Genomic DNA, 17,398 nt, shown 5'->3' with positions numbered 1-17,398 from the left:
CTCTGTGTTCTTATTTGCTTGCATTTTGTTTTTGTTTTTTCTCAGTTTTTCTTTTTTTTTCTTTCTTGATCTGATTTTTCTTGCACAACAGATAACTGTATAAATATGTATACACATATTGGATCTAGCATGTCTTTCAACATATTTAATATGTATCGGACTACTTGCCAGAAGGAGAAGGGGGTGAGAGGAAGAAGAGGGAAATTTGCAACAAACGATTATGCAAGGGTCAATGTTGGAAATATTACCTATGCATATGCTTTGTAAATAAAAAAGCTTAATTAAAAATATATATTAAAGAAAGAAAAAATGGGGCATGAAAGACTCCTATCATATTCCTTTTATGATGCAAACATAGTAATTATACTTAAACCAGGTAGGACAAAAACAGAAAAAGAAAATATAAGCCAAGGCAAAGTCAGGAACTATATGAGCACAACTACAAAACGCTTTCCACATAAAGTCAGATCTAAACAACTGGAAAAATATTAAGTGCTCTTATATAGGCTGAGTGAATATAATAACGATGACAATATTATTTAAACTAATCTATTTATTCAGTGCTATACCAATCCAACTCCCAAGAAAATATTTTAACAATCTAGAAAAAATAACAACAAAATTCATATGGAATAATAAAAGCTCAAGAATCTCAAGGGAATTAATGTAAAATAATCAACTATAGCAATCTAGTTTTTGATACACCCAAAGATGCCAACTTTTGTGTTAAGAATTCACTATTTGACAAAAACTGATGGGAAAATTGGAAACTAGTATGGCAGAAATTAGGCATTGACTACACTTAACACCCTATACCAAGATAAGATCAAAATGGGTTTATGATCTAGACATAAAGAATGAGATTATAAATAAATTAAAAGAACATAGGATAGTTTACCTCTCAGACTTTTAGAGGAGGATAGAATTTGTGACCAAAGAAGAACTAGAGATCATTATTGATCACAAAATAATTTTGATTATATTAAGTTAAAAAGTTAAAACAAAACTAATGCAGACAATATTAGAAAGGAAGTAATAAACTGGGGAAACATTTTTACATTCAAAAGTTCTGACAAAGGCCTCATTTACAAATTACATAGAGAATTGACTCTAATTTATATGAAATCAAGGCATTCTCCAATTGATAAATGGTCAAAGGATATGAAAAGACAAGTTTCAGATGAAGAAATTGAACTATTTCTAGTCATATGAAAAGATACTCCAAATTACTATTGGAGAGAAATGCAAATTAAGACAACTCAGATACCACTACGCACTTCTCAGATTGGCTAAGATGATGGGAAAGGATATTGACCAATGTTGAAGGGGATGTGGGAAAACTGGGACACCAATACCTTGTTGGTGGGATTGTTAATGAATCCAGTCAATCTGTAGAGCAATTTAGAACTATGCTCAAAAAGTTTTCAAATGTGCATACCCTTTGATCCAGCAGTGTTTCTACTGGGATTATATATCAAAGAGATCTTAAAGAAGGGAAAGAGACCCACATGTGCAAAAATGTTTTTGGCAGCATTTTTTGTAGTTGCCAGAAACTGGAAATTGAATGGATGCCCATTAATTGGAGAATGGCTGAATAAATTGTGGTAAATGAATCTTGTGGAATATTATTGTTCTGTGAGAAATGGCCAACAGGATGATTTCTGAGAAGCCTGGAGAAACTTACATGAATTTATGCTATTTGAAATGAGCAGAACCAGGAGATCATTATACACAGAAACAACAAAATTATAAGATGATCAATTCTGATGGATGTATCTCTTTTATACAATGAGATGATTCAAACCAGTTTCAATTGTTTAGTAATGAAGAGTCAGCAACACCCAGAGTGAGAACTATGGGAAATGAGTGTGGACCACAACATAGCATTTCCACTCTTTCTGTTATTGTTTGCTTGCATTTTTGTTTTCCTTCTCAGCTTTTTTTTCTTTCTTTCTATATCTGATTTTTCTTGTGCAGTAAGACATCTGTATAAATATATATACATATATTGGATTTAACATATACTTTAATATATTTAACATGTATTAGACTGCCTACCATCTAAGGGAAGGGATGGGGAAAAGGAAGAGAAAAGTTGGAAGAGAAGGTTTTGCAAGGGTCAGTGTTGAAAAATTACCTACACATATGTCCTGTAAAGAAAAAGGTATAATAATAAAAAATTAAAATAAAAAACAAACAAAAAGAAAACAATCATAAAGAAAACCTTAGCCCAAGGAAAACATTATATAAAATTTAGGATTAAAATCTAATTATAATGATAAACTGTTAAAAATAAAATAAAAATCAAGTCATTATTAATCAGAGAAATGTAAATTAAGACAACTCTGAGATACCAATACACACCTGTCAGATTGGTTAGAATGACAGGGAAAGATAATGCGGAATGTTGGAGGGGATGTGGGAAAACAGGGACACTAATACATTGTTGGAGGAATTGTGAATACATTCAGCCATTCTGGAGAGCAATTTGGAACTATGCTCAAAAAGTTATCAAACTGTGCATACCCTTTGATCCAGCAGTGTTTCTACTGGGCTTATGCCCCAAAGAGATACTAAAGAAGGGAAAGAGACCTGTATGTGCCAAAATGTTTGTGGCAGCCCTGTTTGTAGTGGCTAGAAGCTGGAAAATGAATGGATGCCCATAAATTGGAGAATGGTTGAGTAAATTGTGGCATATGAATGTTATGGAATATTATTGTTCTGTAAGAAATGACCAGCAGGATGAATACAGAGAGCATTGGCGAGACTTACATGAACTGATGCTGAGTGAAATGAGCAGAACCAGGAGATCATTATATACCTTGACAATGATACTGTATGAGGATGTATTCTGATGGAAGTGGATTTCTTAGACAAAGAGAAGATCTAACTCAGTTTTAATTGATCAAGGATGGACAGAAGCAGCTACACCCAAAGAAAGAACACTAGGAAATGAATGTAAACTGTTTGCATTTTTGTTTTTCCTCCCGGGTTATTATTACCTTCTGAATCCAATTCTTCCTGAGCAACAAGCGAACTGTTCGGTTCTGCATACATATATTGAATGTAAGATATACTGTAATCTCTTTAACATGTATAGGACTGCTTGTCATCTGGGGGAGGAGGTGGAGAGAGGGAGGAGAAAAATTGGGACAGAAGTGAGTGCAAGGGATAATATTGTAAAAAATTACCCTGGCATGGGTTCTGGCAATAAAAAGTTATTAAATAAATAAAAAAGGAAAAAAAAAGGAAAATGGACCTGTATGTGCAAGAATGTTTGTGGTGGGTCTTTCTAGTGGACAGAAACTGGAAACTGAGTAGATGCCCATCAATTTGGAGAATGGCTGAATAAATCATGGTATATGAATATTATGGAATATTATTGTTTGGTAAGAAATGACCATCAGGATGATTTCAGAAAGGCCTGAGAAACTTATATGAACTGATGCTGAGTGAAATGAGCAGGACCAGGAGGCCATTATATACTTCACCAACAATACTATATGATGATCAATTCTGATGGATGTGGCCTTCTTCAACAATGAGATGAACCAAATTAGTTCCAATGGAGCAGTAATGAATTGGCCCAAAAAAATAGCGTTAAGAAAGCCTTTACTAATGATGTCAGTGTGTAGATATACTTATTAACAGAAATTTCTGGTTAATTAAATATGAAATTACAGAGTTATTGGTTTCCTATACATCTATCTGAGAAGTTATTAGGTAGACCAGTGTATAGAACACTACATTGGGGACATTATTATATTTGTGAAATCTGAATAGAAGGGAACTAAATTTCTCTCCAATGTAATCAATTGGAATATTTGGAAAGCCAGATAAAGAATAACAAATGTAGTTGCATTTACCAAATCACTCAAAGCAAGAAGGAAATACTTTATATATATATATATATATATATATATATATATATATATACATATATACATGTATATATATACACATATGTATATATATACATGTATATATATATGTGTATATATATATATATATATATATATATATGTTTTCCAATAGGAGTTTGCAGTATAAAGAGGAATAAGAACTTGATGATTTCAAGACTACACAAAAGATCCACAGCACAGTCAATACAGTACTGGATCTAGATTCAAGAACACTTAATCAGATCTCTCCTCTTATTCTTCTCTCTCTGACCATTGAAGATTAGAGAAAAGGCAGTCCAGACCTCTGAGGTAATATTTGTAAACTGGAACTCATTATACATATGTGTATTTATGGTCTTTAGAGTAAGCAAGGGAACCAATTAAGATAGCTATGTTGTAGATTAAAATTTCTTCAAAGAATTTGATTACATGGATAGTTTTCCTTGCTTGTCTGTTTTCCTGTGCTTTAAGTGTTACTTGAAAGAGAGATAGAGTTTTATATGCCAGCCTATTCTGGAATTTGTTGGAAGTCTTAAGACATAGAATACAAATATACTGATCTATGATTATTCAAGGATATATGGCTTTAAAATAACTTATATTCCATAATTTTCATATACCACAATTTATTCAAAATTATGGAATATTACTGTTCTGTAAGAAATGACCAACAGGATAATTTCAGAAAGGCCTGGAGAGACTTACATGAACTGATGCTGAGTGAAATGAGCAGGACCAGGAGATCATTATATACTTCAACAACAATACTATATGATGACCAGTTCTGATGGATCAGGCCATCCTCAGCAACGAGAACAACCAAATCATTTCTAATGGAGCAGTAATGAACTGAACTAGCTATGCCCAGAAAAAGAACTCTGGGAGATGACTAAAAACCATTACATTGAATTCCCAATCCCTATATTTATGCACACCTGCATTTCTGATTTCCTTCACAAGCTAATTGTACAATATTTCAGAGTCTGATTCTTTTTCTACAGCAAAATAACGTTTTGGTCAGATATACTTATTGTGTATCTAATTTATATTTTAATATATTTAACATCTACTGGTCATCCTGCCATCTAGGGGAGGGGGTGGGGGGGGTAAGAGGTGAAAAATTGGAACAAGAGGTTTGGCAATTGTTAATGCTGTAAAGTTACCCATGTTTATATCCTGTAAATAAAAGGCTATTAAATAAAAATAAAAAAAAAATAAAATAACTTATAGACCATTTTCTTTTCTCCTGGGGGAGGGAAGGTCTGTGGCAGACATGGAAGAACTCTAACACAATATTACCTTTATTAATTTTAATTGAAAATTAAATACATCAACTCATTCATTTCTTCCCCCAAACTATTAATATATAACTTTTGATAATTATGGATTTAATGGGGGAGTGGTGGATGGAAATTGCTGGAGGAAAGAGGAACATGGGGAGGAAGGAAAATTCTCTATGGATGACTAGATAATAGCAGGATTTTCCTCCTTTTAGACCAAAGCAGGCTCATAGTGATATCTAAAGTGTGAGAAAGAAGAAACACTAATAGATGGCTGGTTAAGTTCATCTTCAATAATTCATTTGAAAATCAGTAGAAGAACAAAGTTGTAGAAATCTGAAAATGTCATAAAGGAGAACTATTGAATGACTTTCTACCAGTGACACAAGGTCATGAGATACACTAGCTAGGGAACCCACAAAAACTAGAACATCAATCTCTAATTTTAACCACTGAATCATGTACCTTTTCCCTTTAGTTATGCTTCCCATCCTTTGGGAAATAAAAAAGCCCTATAGCTAAACAAATCCAATCGCCTGTTACCATAACCTTATCTTTTAAAAGGCATTAGCTTAGTACCAAGTGGCAGTGGATGTGAATTATTCAATGCCTATATCCATTCTAACTTTAAGGGTTCTTTAAAAAAAAACTAGGTAGCAAGACCATTAATTATTGACAAAGTATTTGTAAACCCTTAGAAAATGAACAGTCAAGGGACACATTAATAAAACATTTGTAAAAATCTCAGTCTGTGGCCTGATTTTTTTTTTTCATGCCCTCTTTTGAGCAGAGGAAAAGCAACTGGCCCAGGTATACTGTGAGCAACTTTGCACATCACATGTAACAAGGTGAGCCAGAGGATACTGATTTTCAGTGTGAATTCAAGTCATCTTTCACACAATTCACACTCCTCATAGTTGTGAAAAGCTCAAAGCAATCCCCCAAGTAAAGGAAAAAATCTTGGCCTTGACTTTTCTTTTAGATCACAAAATAAAAATTAAAAAGAGACCTTCTGGCATTTATATCTGCAAAGCAAAACAATCTGATGAGTTAGGCATTTAGGAAAAACCAGTGGAGATTTTTCACCTTGAGGTCATTATTCAAATCTAGCTTCAGCTAAAGGGGAATCATCAGGTCAAAAGCATATTACCACATTGAAGAAGATAAGTGGTTGGGCTATTCTTCCTCTGGATTTCGCAACAGGAAATTTTTTTTTCCTTTATTTGCTTTAAGAACATTCAAAAAGTCATCAATAAATGAAGTGTCCTCAGACACTCCTAATCTTTGAAGTCTGGGCTCCTATAATTGCCAAGGGCCATCAATTGGTAAGCAGAAAATCATAGAATCAAAGGATTCAGAACTGGATATTAGATCTCAATATTAGATATTAGAGATCAATTAGTCCAATTTTATTTACTAGGAGATTTAGACCCAGAGAGACTGACTTCTCCAAGGTCACAGATTAAATCATCATGGGAAACCATAAGTTAATGAACAAAAACACTTGCCAAGAGACTTTTTTTTTTTTTTTTTTCAGTTTTTTAAAAATTGCTTTTAATTTAAACATCCAAACAGGATATGATTCACAATAATCTTCTTTCTGGGAAAAAATAATCCCCACGCACACACACAACCAACCATGCTCAGGTCCGAATCTCACTCTAAAGACATAGTGGAGACACCGACTGATGGCAAGAGGGAAGGAGAATAAATGAGATTGTGCAACTCTTCTTGGTCAAGGCAGGAGGAGTTATGCTCATTACTTCAGAGATCCTGGTACAAGAAAGGGGGTCTTTTAGCAGCTGCTTGACGATTCCTCTTCCAACGCAACTTCCAAGCCCGGGTTATCTTCCTCAGAGACTAGACTCTCGGCCTGATGGCTCTCCAACTCGATCATCTCGCTCTGCATCTGGTAGTTTGGAGATGGGAAGATGCCTTCGTGGCAGTAGCTGCAGATCCTGTTCCTCATACACTGGATTATAAGGAAAGCACTTATGAAGAAAATCAGGATGGACAGGCCGATTGCAACCGAAATAATGCTGGCCATATTCTTGGATTCAGGAGAGTCCAGGTGTTCTTCTGCAATCAAGAAGGAGCTGGAGTTCACTTGGAACTGAGAGTCCGCCAGATGGCCATCTGAGGCGATGGCCTTGTGCAGGGTCTGTAGGATGTCTTGGACCTCGGGCAATGGGATCTGGAACAGTAGCTTTCCCAGACAGATGAAGGAATCATCCAGGCAGTCCTGAATTATCACCTGCAGCAAGCCGCTGTAACTACTCAGAGCGTGTTTCACCGCAATAGCCACGTCTTGGAAGAAAGCCTGGTGCTTTGGGTGTCCGGGCTCCAGCAAAAATGTCTCAAACTTCCTGTTGATAATGTGGAAGGTAATGGGCAAGAGCTGCAGATCCAGGTAGTGTCCTTCCACACTGAGTGAACTCAGATCCACGGACAGTTTGGCCAGATGAGTCAGGGCTCCTAGGACACTGGGGATATCTGCCCAGGTCTGGCTGTGGATTAAGGCCTCCGCCTTCAGGTACAGATTGCCTTGATTCTCCCTGATATCAAAGAAATCTATATTCATTACAGGAAACAGAGCCTCCAAATTCTGGATCATCTGGTCCGTGAGGTTTTGTAGAAGGTAATGGAGAGCATCGTCCATGGAAAGGAGACCAAACTTCGGGACCATAAAGGCAATGTGCAGTTTCTCCGGTTCTAGATTTTCCATCCCATAGCCATTGGAAGACAGAGATGGCAGGTCCACGACCCATGAGAAGTATATTGTAGATTCAATTAACATCCATATTGTGGACAAAAATTTCTTTATATTTATCAATATTCTGTGATACTTTTTGGTGGAATTGGATGACAGTTTAGATGGGGAAAAGGAAAGGGAATGGATGAAGGGATGAATAAATGAATGAAAATGATTAAGTGCTTACTATGTTCAAAGCACTGTGTTAAGTCTTGGGGATAGAAGTAGAAAAGCAACTTAAATCCTTGCTCTCAAGGAAACCACATTCTAAAAAGGGAAGCCAAGGTCTCAACTTTAATCAGAAGAAAAGTTTCTCAGGTTTCTAAAATACAGCAACCAAAACAGATTGTTAATTTTAATGTTTCAATAATTAATGCATATATGTTTTTGATGTGGGCTATTTGATAGTGTTGATGTGATGGCAGTTTTATTTTCCAGTAACTGTAGCTTCTGAGAAAGGTAACAGAGAGCCTTCAGAGATAGTAGACAGGTCACATCTCTATGAATGTAATATCTCTAGAATAAAGTTTCAATGGCTAGGCTTTCAGAAACAGAGCTGGTCATCTTGGGGACACTGCTGTTCCCAGGGCTTACCTCCTTCTTGGTGGAAATTGGCCTCTAGTTGGTGTCATCTTCATTATTGTGAATAAATGCTTATTTATCTCCTAATGAAGACAGCATGGTGCAATGCACATAGTTCTGTAAATCAGGAGAATTGCTTTAAATTTTGAATCTGACCTTCCTCAATATATGATATGGAAAAGTGACTATATCTCTGCGAGCTTCCTATTCTTCATCTGATGATTGTATTGATTCATGAACTACCCAACTCATAGAGTTATTTTAAAACCTGCAAACCTTCAACTTATTTAAACATGATAAAGTATTATTACTTCTATAGGCCACTGGATAAGGTCTCTAAGAATATTAAAAGGCAAGAGCCCTGATCATTATTTTCAAGAGATTTTTATAGCATCTCCAGCAGAAGTTTGGCATAATATCACTTTAAATTTGCATAATAATTGGCATTTTAAAAAGGATAGAGGGGGAAGAAGGAAAAAGCAACTTCACTTCATTTAGGAAAGCAAGACAAGGCTGAATGAGCTACGTTCAAGTCTTCTTGGGTGAAGCTTCCAGGATTATTTGCCTAAGATTAAGAACTGAATAACATTTCCAATTAAATTGAAAAAGTCATAGCTGAAGTGGGCATAGGGAAGAGAGGGAGCAGGTATTTTAAAAAGACAAATTTAATATCTACAGTATTCTCTGGCTGACCTACTATTTATATATGAATCATAAATGGTTGACTTGAACAGAGTCAAATAGCTAAAATATGAGGCTAAATTGAATTCAGGAGTTCCAGACTCCAGCCTCAGTGTTCTCACTGTACCAGCATCATAAAAGTAAAGGCAATAATGTCTTGTTTTCATCTTGGTGTCCATACTACCCAGAACAGAAATTTTGCATGCAGGAGAAAAAAAATGAATCTTTATTCATTTGTTTAATTGAATAAATAATAATTCAGGATGGAACATATGAAATGACAAAAATAAACAAACAAAACTAGCATTGACAATCCATAGTAAGAAAATTTAGGTGATGGATTAATACAGCTTCATAATGTTCTATGAAACATAGACAAAGAGAATTATGTGCACTGTTATAGAAATGAGAAATCAGTCACAATTTTTTTTCATTAAATATAATGAAAATTTACCTAAATTCACATTAGGTTATAATTTTCAATTTTCACAATTCTAGGTACTGACCAAGGATCTTACATGTCCATAGACTTCAAATGATGCTTGATTAATTTCTTTTTTTCCAGAACCATACTGAAACTAATTCTTCCTGGTATGGTATGTGTTGGAATTTTGTTTCAGAATCCATTTTGGATCCTTCAAAGGATGAAGGAGATGATAGGAAAAAAAAAAAACAAACAAGTTGCCCGAGGTCTCCACCCTTTTCCTCAGAAAAAAATGCTAAATCAAGTATTTAAATACATTCTGGTGTGACATAACCTATACAAAAGATGGAGTGAAACAATATTTACCTTAAGATAACTTAGAAGGACTTCAGGAATGGTAGGACTTATTTGGGTAGAATGCAAGTGCAGTCCCTTATTGATGATGTCCAGGCAAACCATCTAGAGACTCTTAACCACAGCAAAAATCATCCAATGAAACCCATCAATTGTGGCTCAATAGAACAATGGAACAACAGGTTGGTGCTCCCAGAGCAGAAGGCAAGTTGTCACTCCTAGAAACCAGGCAACAACAATATTCTGAGTTATCCCAACACAGCTAGAGCAAGCTTCCAGCAACTGAGGCCCCATCACTCAAAGCCAGTGATCAGGTCAGTAGCCCCTAGCATAAGAAGCTTGGGACTGTGGCCCTATACCCCAGAAGCACAGCTGAAGTACAAAAGCCACAAAATAGTGAAAAACAACTGAATAAGAAACAAACAAAAGAACAACGGAATAGTGACTACAGAAAGCTAGTATGTTGACAGAGAAGATCAAAACACCAACTCAGAAGAAGATAAAATGGCTACATACAAAACTTCAAAGGAGGATATTGATTGGTCTCAAGTCCCAGAAGCCTTCTTGGAAGAACTCAAATAAGAGAAGTAGAAGAAAAATTTGGGATAAAGAAATAATAGTTATACAATGGGGGGTGTACACAACTTGGAAAGAAGTAAAAAATGACTGAAGAAAATGATTCCTTGAAAAAATACAACTGGTCAAATGTGGGGAGACATTGAAGAGAACAACTCCTTTAAAATTAGAATTAGCCAAATGGTTAAAACAGGTACAAAAGCTAGCTCAAGAAAATCATTCCTCAAAAAATAGAATTGGAAAAATGGAAGTTAATGACTCTATGAGACATTAAGAAGCAATTAGATAAAATCAAAAATTGGAAAAAATAGAAGAACATGTAAAATATCTCATTTGAAAAATAAGTGAACTGGAAAATACATCCTGGAGAGATAATTTGAGAATTATTAGATGACCTGAAAGCCCACAACAACAAAATAATTATCTGGATAGCATCTTTTAAGAAATTATAAAGCATATCCTTCAACTAGAGGACAAAAGTCATTGAAATAATCCACTGATTATATCATAAAAGAGATCGCAGAATGAAAAATCCAAGGAATATTGTAGCCAAATTCCAGAATTATCAGGCCACAGATGCAAGCAGAAAGAAATGATTGAAAAATGAAGGAATCAATCAGGATTACCCAAAATTTAGAAGCTTCTACATGAATATCTGAAGAAGGCCTGTCATATTATATTCCAAAAGGTAAAGTAACTAAATTACCAATATCAAATTATGAAATCTGAAAATCAAATAAAAGATGAATAAAACTAAAAGTAAAAAAATCTATTGAACTAATAAAAAACTTAAGAAATGATTTTATTATAAAACTAACGAAATGAATAAAACAGTTGATTTGATTTAAAGATAAAGAAGAAAATCAAATTACAAATATAAAAAGTGAAAAGTGTGAATTCATTGCCAATGAATAACAAATTAAATCAATAATTAGGAGCTCCTGTGCTCAATGTATGCCAATAAATCTGACAATCTAAGTGACACAGATGAATATTTACAAAAAAATATAAATTGCCCAGGTTAACAAAAGAGAAAATTACTTAAGAATCTCATTTTAGAAAAAAAGGAATTGAGAAAGCCATCAATGAGTTCCCTAGGAAAAAAATCTTTAGGGCCAGAGGGATTTACAAATGAATTCTACTAAATATTTAAAGAATGGTTAATTCCAATATTATAATTTTTATGTCACAAATATGATGCTGATACCTAAACCAAGAAGAGTCAAAACAGAGAAAGAAAATTATACACCAATTTCCTTTATAAATATTGATGCAAAAATTTCATATGAAGTATTAGCAAAAATATTTCAATGGTTTATCACTAGGATAATACACTCTGATAAGGTGGGATTTATAAAAGGAATATAGGCTGGATCAATAATAGGGAAAATATCAGCATAATTGACTTTATTAGTACCCAAAACAACAGAAAATCTCAAAAGATGCGGAAAAAAACAGAAAAAAAAATAAAACCTATTCCTATTAAAAACACTACATATTTTAGAATAAGTGGAGTTTTCTTTAGAATAATAAGTAGCTAATGTGGAATATTGGAGAGGATGTGGGAAAACAGGCACATTAAAAATTGTTGGTGGAAATGTGAATACATCCAGCCATTTTGGAGAGCAATTTGGAACTATGCTCAAAAAGTTATCAAACTGCATACCCTTTGATCCAGCAGTGTTACTACTAGGCTTCTATCCCAAAGAGATCTTAAAGAAGGGAAAGGGACCTGTATGTGAAAGAATGTTTGTGGCAGCCCTCTTTGTAGTGGCCAGAAACTGTAAACTGAGTGGATGCCCATCAATTAGAGAATGGCTGAATAAATTGTGGTATATGAATATTATGGAATATTATTGTTCGGTAAAAAATGACCAACAGGATGATTTCAGAAAGGCCTGAAGAGACTTACATGAACTGATGCTGAGTGAAACAAGCAGGTCCAGGAGATCATTATATACTTCAACAACAATACTATATGATGACCAGTTCTGATGGACCTGGCCATCCTCAGCAATGATATGAACCAAATCAGTTCCAATAGAGCAGTAATGAACTGAACCAGCTATGCCCAATGAAAGAACTCTGGGAGATGACTAAGAACCATTACATTGAATTCCCAATCCCTATATTTTTGCCTGCCTGCATATTTTTTTTTTAAATTTCCTTTACAGGCTAATTGTACAATATTTCAGAATCTGATTCTTTTTGTATAGCAAAATAACTGTTTGGACATGTAAACTTACTTTTTATTTAATATATACTTTAATATATTTAACATGTACTGACCATCCTACCATCAAGGGAGGGGATGGGGGGAAGGAGGGGAAAAATTGGAACAAAAGGTTTGGCAATTGTCAATGCTGTAAAATTACCCATGCATATAACTTGTAAATAAAAAAGCTATAATTAAAAAAAAAGAATAATAAGTAGCATCTATCCAAAACAATTAGCAAGCAACATATGGAATTGGGATAAACTAGAAGCCTTTCCAATAAAATCAAGGGTGGAGTAAAGATGCCCATCATCACCACTGTTATTTAATATAGAACTAGAAATGCTAGATTTAACATTAAGAGTAATGGAGGGAAATTGAATAAATTAGGATAGGCAAAGAGGAAACAAAACCATCTTTGATATGATGGTATACTTAGAGAATACTAGAAAATCAAACAAAAATAACTTGAAATAATCAACATTTCTAGAAAATTTGAAGGTTATAAAATAAATACATATAAATCCCTAGCATTTCTATGTATTTCTGAGAAAGACCAGTAGCAAGAGATATAGAAATTCCATTTAAAATAACTTTAGATAATATAAAATACCTTCGAAGATGAATCCAGTAACTATATAAACATAATTGCAGAACACTTTTCACAGGAATAAAGTCACATCTAAATAACTGGGAAAATATAAATTACTTGTGAGTTGGCTGAATTAATATAATTAATTAATATGAATATTATTTAATATAACAAATAATATAATATTAATGACAATTCTATCAAAATTACTTATTCAATACTGTACTAATAGCATATACCAATTAGACTAAAAAAAATTCATTTGAAAGAACTAAAGTTCAAGAATACTAAGTCAAGAAATGAAAAGAAAAAGGCAAAGGAAGTGACCTAGTCCCATGAGATCTAAAATTGCAGCATAAAGTGGAAGTTTTCCAGCAGGTACTGGCTAAGAAATAGTTGTGGATCAGTGGAATAGATTAAATATGCAAGACACAATAATCAATGACTATGATAATCTATTCTATGATAAACCCCAAAACTTCAGCGTCTGAGATAAGAACTCACCATGTGACAAAAATTGCTGAAAACAGTAGAAATAGTATAGCAGGAATTAAAATAGGGATCAAAATCTCACAACATATAACTAGGTCAAAATGGCTATATGATTTAGACACCCAGTCAATGATGTTATGAGCACATTAGAAGAGGAAAGAATAGTTATTTATTTTTCCTTTCAGTTCTATGGAGAAGGGGAAAGTTTATAATGAAAAAGGGGATAGAAAGCATTATAAAATACAAAACAGATAAATCTTAATGAATTAAAATAAAAACGTTTTCACAAACAAAGCCAATGAAACCAAGATTAGAATAGAAGCAGAAAGTTGGGAAACAATTTTATAGCTAGTGTTTCTGAAAACTAATTCATTTATAAAATATAAAGTAAACAGAGTCAAATTTATAAGAGTACAAATATTTCATAAATTGATAAATGGTCAAAGGATGTGAAAAGGAAGTTTTCAGATGAAGAAATCAAGCTTATCTATAGGCCTAACGAAGTATATTAAATCATTATTGATGAGAGCTATGCAAATTAACACAACTCTTGAGGTACCATCTCACATGTATCAGAGTGTCTAACATGCAGAAAAGGAAAATGAGAAATGTTGGAGAGAATGTGGAAAAATTGGAGTATTGATACATTTTTGATGAAATCATGAACTTATCCAACCATTCTGGAGAAAAGTTTGGGATTATATTCAAGAGGTTATAAAACTTCATCTCTTTGATTCAGCAATGCCACTACCAGATTTGTATCCCAGTGATCACACAATAGGTAAGGGGACCCACATGTACAAAAATGTGCAAAAAGGTTTATAGCGTGTGTTTTGTTGTGGCAAAATTGTTGAAATCATTGCGTTGACATTGAGGGTATGACTGAACAAATTGTGGTATATGAATACAATGGAATAATAATATATAAAAATGATGAGAAGGCAATTTTCAGAAAAAAAACTAGAAAGATATGTATGAACTAATTATTATCGAAATAAGCAGAACCAGGAGAACATTGTATGCAGTAAGAACAACATTGTGCAATCATCAACTTTAATAGAATTATCTCTAATGCAATTTCAAGAGTTATCATGGAAGATGCCATCAGCATAGAGAGAAATTACTAGACCATGTGAATACAGATTGATGGACACTATTTTTATTTTTTTTCCCTCTGGGTTTTTCCATTTTGTTGTGATTCTTCTTTCACAACATGAGTAATATATAAATATGTCTAATATGATTTTATTAAAAGAAAATGTAGCAGATTGTTTTTTGTCTTAGAAAAGGGGTGAGAAGGAAGGGGAAAAATCATTGGAAATCAAAATTTTATTAAAGGGAATGTTGAAAACTATTTTTACACATAATTGGGAAAAATAAAATAAAGGAATGACGGGATTCAAAATGGGAAAAAGAGAAAGGTAAATTCTAATACTTCCTTTAAGATTAAGTTATCTAGTAGACACCATTTGGAATGACTTTAAACCTCCAATGGAGCTTCAGAAGCAATCTCTTTTTCAAAAGAGATTCAGACATAAAAACCAGTCTGGAATTGAAAATTATGACTTTTTAATAAATGCATTCTTTATGTACCTTTTTTGGTCCTGACTTAGATATGTATCTGAGATGTGCTTGACAATATATAATGCCATAGGAAAAAGGTAAAGCCTCTATACTTCCTTACTGCATTTCAGAAAATAAGATAATGGGTTTTCACTCTCAGAAGAGAGAATTCATTATTGCTTAATTGGAACAGGCAACTCTTGATATATATGTATATATATATATATATATATATATATATATATATATATATATATATATTACCAGTGTGAGGGTGGGGGTGGGTGTAGAGCCAAAATTGTAGAGAGTAGACAAAGTTTTGCTTGAGCTTTCTCTGGCTTGCTCAGAATCCGTATCAGATAAAGCCTCTGATTGCATTTTGTGGTGAGATAATCCACAGATGTTTGGAATATAACAAATTTCAAGCAGAGATATCTTGAAAGAATTTCAGGAAAGGTCTGTCTCAGTAAGGGGAGAGGGAATGCAACCCAGTGCAACAACAGCAAAGGAGGCCCAGGTTAGAGACATCCCACACAGGAATCTAGGGGGAGAGTATTATCCAAAATATAGCAGAGTTAACTATTCTGTCCTGGAACTAGAATTGTACGGGACTTACCAGCAGCCACAATAAAAGACCATAGGCTTTGAAATCATATCTACTGACAATCAAAAGAATCAAGCCTGTGACCAAAAATATCATTTCCAGCAAAAATGGATAAATCACATCACAGGATGTGGCAAAAAAAAAAAAAAAAAAAAAAAAAAAATCTATTGCAGTTGAGGGAAAGAAGTGAACCTTATGGGCATTGATGGAATCTTAATCTCATTAGATTTGACTTAGAGAGGGAATACTATAAATATTTAGTTTCATAAATAAACTCGTCTCAATTCATAAAGCAGTAGGAAGGGAAAAGAGAAAGAAAAGTGAGAGCGTATAGAAGAGAGAACAGAAGTAAAAGAGGAAAGGGGTAAGAAACAGGGAGGAGTAAAAGGAGAGGTTAGAAGCAAAATACTGGGGAGGAGGGAAATGGGGAAAGGGAAGAGAAAAGTGTAACTTTGGGGAAATAAAATGATGTGAAATACAGAATTAGTCATTTTAACTGTGAATGGCGAATGGGATGAGGTGTCTCATAAAGCAGGATTGGATAGCATACTGGATTAACAGCCAGAATCTGACAATATGTTGTTTAAAAGAAACACATGGCAGGAGAGAGATATACATAGTAAAGGTAAAAGCTGAGGCAGAATAAAATATGATTAAACTGAAGTTAAAAAAATAAAGCAGGGGTAGCAATCCTAGTCTCAGAACAAACAAAAACAAAAATAAATCAAATTAAAAGATATAAGTAAGGAAACTACATCTTGCTAAAAGGTATCATAGATAATAAAGGAATATCAATTCTCAATATCTATGCTATCAAGTAGTATAGCATCCAAATTCCTAGAGGAGAAATTAAGAGAGCTGCAAGAAGAATTATACATCAAAACTATACTAGTGGGGGAATTTAAACTTTGCTCTCTCAGAAGTAGATAAATCATACAAAATAAACAAGAAAGAAGTTTAAAAGGTAAATAGAATTTTAGATATTAGATACAATAGACTTTGGAGAAAATGGAAAGGGGACAGAAAGGAATACGTGTTTTTTCTTGGTGGCACATGGAACCTAAATAATAATATTATATATGTGTACATATGTAATTTTATTATATTAACATATTAATATATAATATATATTATTGTATAAATACATATGTAATAAAAAATAACCCTGTATTAGAGCATAAACCCTCAAAATAAAATGCAGAAAGGAAGAATTAGTAAAAACATCTTTTTCAGATCATGATGCAATAAAAATTATATGTAATAAAGGCCCAGGGGAAAATAGACCAAAAGTTAACTGGAATTTAAATAATCTAATCCTAAAGCATTAATCAGTAAAGAATCAAATCATAGAAATAATTGATAATTTCATCTGAGAGAAAGA

At 33.6% G+C, this 17,398-nt stretch overlaps 1 protein-coding gene across 1 annotated transcript; it reads right to left on the bottom strand.

Moving 5' to 3' along the window:
- Positions 1-6,717: 6,717 nt before the first annotated feature.
- LOC116420967 lies at positions 6,718-7,979 on the bottom strand. Its single transcript, XM_031949253.1, has one exon. The coding sequence runs from the start codon at positions 7,977-7,979 to the stop codon at positions 6,978-6,980; it is 1,002 nt and encodes a 333-aa protein (XP_031805113.1). The 3' UTR covers positions 6,718-6,977.
- Between the last annotated feature and the right edge of the window lie 9,419 nt (positions 7,980-17,398).

This window comes from Sarcophilus harrisii, chromosome 2 (genome assembly GCF_902635505.1).
Source record: "Sarcophilus harrisii chromosome 2, mSarHar1.11, whole genome shotgun sequence".
NCBI lineage: Eukaryota > Metazoa > Chordata > Mammalia > Dasyuromorphia > Dasyuridae > Sarcophilus > Sarcophilus harrisii.
Note: the sequence above shows the minus strand (reverse complement) of the source record. Positions and strands in the feature narration are given on the sequence as shown.